We start from the raw sequence: 7,624 nt of genomic DNA, 5'->3' as shown, positions 1-7,624 counted from the left end.
TGTGAACAAGTAAGAATTAATACCATCATAAACTCGAAGCCCGTAAGGCTGTGGTCTCGACAAAGCGTCTTGTAATATCCTATAGTCATTTGCTACTCCCTCCCACCCAACTAGGACATTGGTGAATAGTTTATTGGGGGTGCAAGCTGCTAGGACGTTTTGTGTCACACCTTTTCGCCCTCTAAAACGTGCAACTAGGTTACTGGGTAACACTACGTCAACGTGTGTGCCATCTATCAAACCAATGTAATCTTATAAAAATATATAAGTTATACAATATTCAATAAAATACCTATTTATTTAAAACAGATGTTGAGATGTATGTATTATTTTTACCTTAAAGTAAGGAAAATAATTTGGGTTGTTTGCAATCTCCATAGTAACTTCATTTGGAGCTTGCTTCATGTAGCGATCACGTAACACATTCATTGTTTGTAGAACTTTATTAAAATACCTACTAACTGTTTCTCCCGATCTTATGAACTCGGTCCTTATTATTCTATTTTTAGTTTTATGATTCACTATACTTAGGAACATAGCGAGTTGTTCTTCGACTTGAACATGTCTGGTATCCTTTAATAAAACCGTTTGCTTTCATTACTTCAGCAAGTTTAAAAAAGGCACTCGGTCTCATTCTAATATAAGATCGACAACTATCACTATAGCCTTTCAATACACGTTTGAAGTGAGCTTCTCTGCAATAATTTTTTTTGATTTTTTTCTTCCTTCGTACAAGATGATATAGTCTTTGTGCTTAGTATGCATTCTCAGAATACAAGTTATTATCGTGACCATAGCAAAAACATCTGTATTAGCACACATCCTCTTCAATTGTTCTTCATCTACATTATCCATCTATATCCATTGTAAAAGTAGCATATATTTACAACTTAATAGTAATAATGTTTGAAGATTAAAAATAATTAAATAACTAATAAAAATGTTGAAATCTTAAAACCATATATCTATACCTATCGTCAAATCTATATCAAGTAATGAAACAACTATTTCATATTTTGCACCCTAAGCATGCACGCTGATCAACCAAATAAAATTAAGGTTTTCAGTTCATGGTTTAGTCGTTTGAAGGAATGCAATAACAAAAAATCCAGAGGACCGAAAATCAGTAATCAACAATGTAACAAAACCCTTGTTTCACGAGAGATTAGACATGTAATAAATTGTCAAAACTAGCGCTTTCTACTACCCATGTTCATTTCTTTAGATCAAGCACAATGAAACGATCACAGGAAAAGGGCAAAAAGTTTTATACTTGCAGTTGCCAATGGGATAATTCAGAAATCAATGCAGCAACCCCACCAAAGCCAACAAACCCACCGAACGGAACAAACCCACAAACCCCACCGACAGGAATCACCGACAAATTAGCGTCGAGCCTCATCTTCTAAAAAGAAATCGAAAAGATGAGGTGGGACAAAGATTCGCGGGAGAAGCCGAAGCCAACAAAACCCACCGAACCCACCAACAGAAATCGACCCCGCGAACCGAATGTCAAGTTCGATTAGTCCAAAACCTGACAACAATGGCTACGTCTTGTCTTCGAAAAGGAAATCGAAGAACAGCGGGAGAGGAGGCGCGAAGAGAAGAGGCGGGAGAAGAATAGGGGGAGTTGCTGATTTCAAATCTAAGGTTCGCGAAGAGATGGAATCCCAAAATGGCCGATGTCCGCTTTTCAACCCTAATCTTCTCAAAAAGCTTGGATTTGGGTTTCCATAAAAAAACTCATTCTATTGCATCTTTATCGATTTTGAAATCTATAAAAAAAATTTGAGCCAAACTCAAGATTATGATTGATAAAGAATCCACAAATTACGATTTGTCACTGTCAGCTCCAAATCCTATTCATTTTCCACAAAATGAGTGAAACACACACCACCTAAGAGAAGGGAAAACACTAGAAAAGCATTAATCAGTTGTTAATGTAATGCATCACGGTACTTAATTTTACCTTCTCCAGTTCTCATAATGGTCTCCAACTTATTCCTTTCTTACTACGTCGAAAGGTCAGTAAGTTTGAGTCTATGATGCATTGACGAGATACGTAACATATACAAAATAAACTAAGAAAACATTTTCATGAGAAACAATGCAATCATATAATTTAAAGTAGACGCAAACAGAAACCCTTTTGAAACCATATACAATCATCCGGAGGTATTTTCCCCTTACAGATGAATGATCACACCGTACACACATATATCAATATATATCAAACAAACAACATTTTCTCTGTACAAACAACCCCTCAAAATAAAAAGTCATCAAGGAGAAAACAAAAAAGGAAACACAACCAACAACAAAAGTATGAATTAAGTATGAAAATGAAAAGAACAAGCCAACATAAAGGGCAACCCTCAGTTCATTTTATAGGCCCAGGCATGATCATTCAAGAACGACCGAACTGCCTCCTTGATGGCTAGATTAGGCACCAATTGGCTCACTTCGAGGGTCTCTCTTGTAATCGGATCAAAATTGCCCACCTGCATCCACGGCACAAACCTGAGAATGCTAAGAAACGTTGAACATTCGATATTTATAAATTACTCCCTCAAAACAATGCTATGTAATCCCCCAACTCGCATAAATTATTCCAAGTTAGTCTCCATAGTAAAGCTGCCATTTGGGTTGGGAGGAATGTATTGGTCCAGCTATACCCCTTTCTTTTAAGTTTATATTCAAACCCATACCCTGTTTCTAACCTAAACCAGTTAAAACCCCAAACCAAACCCAAATTTATTTCTTCTTCCCCTCAAGAACCATCTTCTTCCTCAAACCCATTTTTCCAATGGTTCTCTACTCTTGTGAGGGAAATTTTGGAGGGAAACGAAATAAGTATAACAGTAACATTCTATGGTGGACTAAACACTAACCCAACCGGAGTTAAGAAATTGAATGGAAAAACTAACAGAGGTACTAATTTTGAGTAACTTATATGAACTGAGGGACTAAATAGCAATTTCAGTATCTGAAACATATGAAAGATTAAATGGACAAATACTTGAAAAAACCTAAAAACATTAATCTAAGGAACTGCAGCAGAACTCTAGGCACTGTAACATAGAAATGGGAAGAGTTTACCTTCTGAAGATGCTCAAGAAGCACAGCCCTTTCATAAGTAACACCACTTGGGGTGATCACAGGATCCCGAAATATGTCAAGGGTAATCTTACAGCATAAGTAGTCTGGTACCTGACATTTCGACCAAGAAGTAAAATTGTATCACCAAGCTGCCATAAATGCTTACACTTAGAAAAATACTGTACCCTAACCTCTTTTGGTGTGTCATTATCTGCAGCTTTACTAAAAACATCCTTCAGGAGCTCAAGTTGTTTCGAGTGATCATTCACAGCATCTTTGACTTCATCTTTATCTTCAGAAACATCGAGAAAGCGGTGCTCTAGTAAAGCCTTTTCACAATCATCTCTGAAATAAGTGAACCAAATAGTTCAAGTTCAGATGAATAAGTTCAACAAAGTAGAGTTAATTACAGATACCCACTGTCTTGTGCTGGTGTAGCAACTTATATCTCCCTAATCTATTTTATTAGCATTTACATTGTCTAAGCCCCAGACAAGTTGCTTATTGGCTCTCATTTAGAGGGCAGTTTAGTCTTTTTCGGTTTAACCAAGGATAAAAAGTAATTTATCATCAGACAATTCCCACATGACATCCCAACCAACCAGAATAATGTCATCCAAAGTATAGTGGCTACACCCTCATAGTACAGGGGGTATAGTTGCAATTAACTCAACAAAAGAAACAATGCATCTCAGAAAGCAATTAACTCAACACAGAAAAAAAAGAAATGTAATCACCTACTTCAATTTCTGCAATGTCCACGACCTCTCACTAGATTCACGTTCCCATTCCTCATACTTTGCTTTAGCAAGAATTGACCACACCTCCTCGACAAGATGACCTGGGCGTTTAGCACTCCTCTCAAGATCGAAAGCCTATGTTTAAGAAATTATATAAACTATTTTTAATAAACTAAAATTGATAATAGCAAGAACGAACCTAGAATAAAGTTAGCCTGGAATAAACTGCTCATCCAGCATCCATGAGGTCCTTTAGGAATCAGAAAAATAGAAACAGGTAGTTTTCATTTTCCTTCTTAATATTTTATCTACGTGGAAGCCTGCACTTTCTTGAAAAAGCACTGTATCTACCTTTTTCTGATAGTTATGGCCTTACAGAACACACTGCCTCCAAAAAAGTAACTAAGGATCTTATAGTAAGATTGGGCTATCTGTTTTCTTTTTCACTGCTAAAATTTCTGACTTGTAATAAACATCATAATACGAACTTAGAAAGCATTATATTAAGAGATGAAAAGAAAAAGAGTGATATTAGAGAGAGAGAGAGAGTAGTAATGTCTATAGTGAGAACATAATCACTAACCTTCTCCAATTCCTTTATTCCCTCAGCATGTTCTTCTCGCTCTAGCAATGCAATCCCCAACATATAGTGAGCCTGCCAATAAGAAAGATAGAACCTTCGGATCGATAAAAGGTCTTTTATATAACTAAATAGATCACACAAGCATCTTTCATTTCTTTTCTTTGAATGAGCAGTGTGGGCACGTTTTATCTTTCATTACTAAACCGACTGTCTTCAATATAAGAAACTTCAAAACTGTACATAATTATATCTTGAAATTCACAACTCACAAGTACGTTAACCAACTACAACCAAGCCTTGCGCATGGACACAAGGGGCAGGGTTCATAGAAAAGTAGCAGACAAAGATGTTACCACGGTTAATTAATATTTAGATAGATGAGAAGAATCAATCCTCAAAAGTGAATGCGACCAAAGTACATATAGTGCAGATATCTTGCATGAGATTTATAATATAACTCTACTCAAACAATCCTCAAAAACCCAACCAAGTATGCATAATTGCATGAAAAATACTTACACAAAACTAAAAGACAGCTGGAAGAATCAATACTGCAGATGGATAACTAAAAGATTATAGACCAACTGAACTACACAATAAATATGGAGTTGAAAAACCATGAGACATACTTTGACTGAGCTGCTGTCCAGTTCAAGAGCTTTTCTGCAATCTTCTTCAACTCTTGTCCACTCTCTACAAAGTCCAATAGACATCATTAAGAAAATTCAAAAACTTGAAAAAGGGAGAAAGAAAGGATCAATGAACAAACTTCCGCCTCCGAAAGCAAAGTGCTCGATTCGTCCAATACACAGGCACATTTGGAACAAGCGCAATAGCCTAAAAGAATCATAAGAAAGAGAGAAAAAAAATCAAGAAATTGAACTGCTATGAACATTTAGAGCTATTAAACAAATAGCTGATGAGCTACAACAGCTCTATAAGAAAAATGATTGCCTGCGTTGAACAGCTATTATTTAAACTGTTATATAGGAAGAAGAGTCAGCAACTGTTTATTTGCAGTAAATGTATAATTGACATCGAATTCAGCAAAATTTGCAGCGGATATCCGTGATGTATGGCTTGAACCCTGGAGAATTATTATAGAGAACAAAATCAACATAAAAGATCTACTGATGTGTAACTCATTAACTCCCCCGTCCTCCTATTTTGATGAAATTGAGGACGTACGGTGAGTTTCATCTTTATGTTAACCTTAGTTCCTTCCACTTTTATGCTTATATCAAATTACTATTCGAGGTGTTAATATAAAATTTGTTTGTATGTTTTAAGCATTGAAATGAATCTCGTTTTCAATGATTGGACACATGAGTTGTAATACTCTACTAGTTATCTAAACCGTCATATAGAGATTTACACTCTGAAGCAGGTCATCTAAACCCTCTTTCTCTTCTGAGGGGCTAAACCCACTGAGCCATATCTTATAGGCCAAAAACAATTAAGAGTTCAGAGTTGTTCTTTAAGTGTTTAACCCACCTCGTGACCCCAATTCAATTGCACCTTAATGCCTCAGGAAACTTTGCTCCTTTGAAAAGCCATAAGGTCCTGGCATTTTACAACCGATCTTTCCCTTGTCTCCATACTATAGTTGATAGTTCGATTTGGCTCCTAACAAGAACCATTAAGAGCAATTTAATAGCCCAACTACACTATCAGCAGTCAGGGATTCAATTTCTGTTATAAAGCAACCAAAAAGGAGAGTAAGCATACAGAAATGCATGACTCGTCATCTACTGAAAAAAAAGGCAAAATTTTCTCCACTAATTGACATGAAAATAGATAACTTTCGGAAAGACCATCAGTAATAGACAAGGGAAAGGTCATTAATAATAGGATATACGACAATACTACTCTCTATATAAATTTAAGAGGATACATACACAAGCCAATATACAACACACGAATATTACTACAAAATTCTCTCCACTCATTTTCTTCACCTCCCCTATCTTCTTATGAAACTTAATGCAAATAGGGACTTTTCAAACCTCAATTCCCAAAAAGACTACCAAGCAAAAAAGATACTTGCGTGCAGATTCAATGACCTAATCAAGAACATAAACATAAACCCTATTTGAAATGGAAATGAGGGGGGAACGATTAAATACAAACAATACAAAAGAATTTTGAAACATCCAATCAAAACAAATAAGAGGAAAGAAACCCATCTGACCAAAAGAAGAATCAAGTTGACCCAAGTCCTAAACGGTCCAATCCAAGCAAAACCCACCAACCGTTCGCCAAAATGCCCAACACAAAATCACAAACTTCTAACCCTAAGCAAAAGGGGGAACAATCAAAACAATAACAAGGAACCCATTTGACCCCAGGACAGGACAAAACCAACCCAGGTCACTCAATCGTCCAATCCAACCAAAACCCAATAGAAATTTCAAACCCTAAACAAATGGGGGGCATAGCAATTTAAACCTCGGTGTAGGCATCAATCGCAGCGCCCAATCGCTCCTTCTTGAAATACGTGTTTCCGTCGGCCTTCAGGAGCTCCGCTTGCTTGGCGACGCTCGCCGCCATCGCCGCCGCTCTCTCGCCGGAGAATTGGGTTTGTTGTTTTGTTGAAGGTTTGAGGATGAAAAGAGACAAAAATGAGGGCGAGAGATTATTGGGGGAGAGAGAGCGACGAAGGAGCTAGAAACTGCCCCCCTTCAAACTTCTCTTGATTTTTTATTTTTTTTATTACATTTACTCAACTGTCAAAATGTTTTTTAATCACACCCCCGGAATTTCTATAATATTGTAAACTATATAAAGTTGACGAATAATTACATTTCTAACATTAGTATTTGCAAGGACAAAATGTTACAAATTAACAATATCAATTAACCTAATTAAAAGTATTTTAGTTATATCAATTAACCTAATTAACGTGGGAGATTTGGTGATAATTTAACAAATATTTAAGTTTGGATAAAATTTGTAAAAATGGTAGATGTTGATGTACTAGTGATCACATAGTCAATTGGATCCAGTATAGGATCAATTTGATGAAGTAGATGAGATTGATGAGGGATCGCCTTCTTCTCCGACTTTATGTCTAGTTTTTGAATTGGGGAGCTGATAAATCTGCACAAGTAGAAATTCGTGAGAGGGCGGGGATTAGTTCCTCGTTGTACCTCCAACGATCAAGTTAGTTGATGAACTTGAATGAGAATAGAACTTAGGGTTC

General features: G+C 36.4%; 1 protein-coding gene across 1 annotated transcript; it reads right to left on the bottom strand.

Annotated features, from left to right (window-relative positions):
- Positions 2,129-6,973, bottom strand: LOC109830144 (E3 ubiquitin-protein ligase CHIP-like). The gene is made up of 8 exons (XM_020397310.1): positions 6,871-6,973; positions 5,192-5,259; positions 5,052-5,115; positions 4,423-4,494; positions 3,841-3,974; positions 3,291-3,444; positions 3,100-3,210; positions 2,129-2,520 (listed from the first exon to the last, which is right to left on the bottom strand). The coding sequence occupies exons 1-8, from the start codon at positions 6,970-6,972 to the stop codon at positions 2,488-2,490; spliced, it is 738 nt and encodes a 245-aa protein (XP_020252899.1). The 5' UTR covers position 6,973; the 3' UTR covers positions 2,129-2,487.

The sequence above is a fragment of the Asparagus officinalis genome, chromosome 2 (assembly GCF_001876935.1).
Source record: "Asparagus officinalis chromosome 2, Aspof.V1, whole genome shotgun sequence".
NCBI classification, from domain to species: Eukaryota; Viridiplantae; Streptophyta; class Magnoliopsida; order Asparagales; family Asparagaceae; genus Asparagus; species Asparagus officinalis.
The sequence above is the reverse complement of the archived record's forward strand: the minus strand, read 5'-3'. Positions and strand labels throughout refer to the sequence as shown.

Coding starts and splice junctions, on each gene's coding strand:
- LOC109830144 (XM_020397310.1), bottom strand. CDS start 6,972: ATGGCGGCGAGCGTCGCCAAGCAAGCGGAGCTCCTGAAGGCCGACGGA. Junction 3,445..3,840: donor TGGACATTGCAGAAATTGAA/GTAGGTGATTAC, acceptor CACTTATTTCAG/AGATGATTGTGAAAAGGCTT. Junction 3,211..3,290: donor ATAATGACACACCAAAAGAG/GTTAGGGTACAG, acceptor TCGAAATGTCAG/GTACCAGACTACTTATGCTG.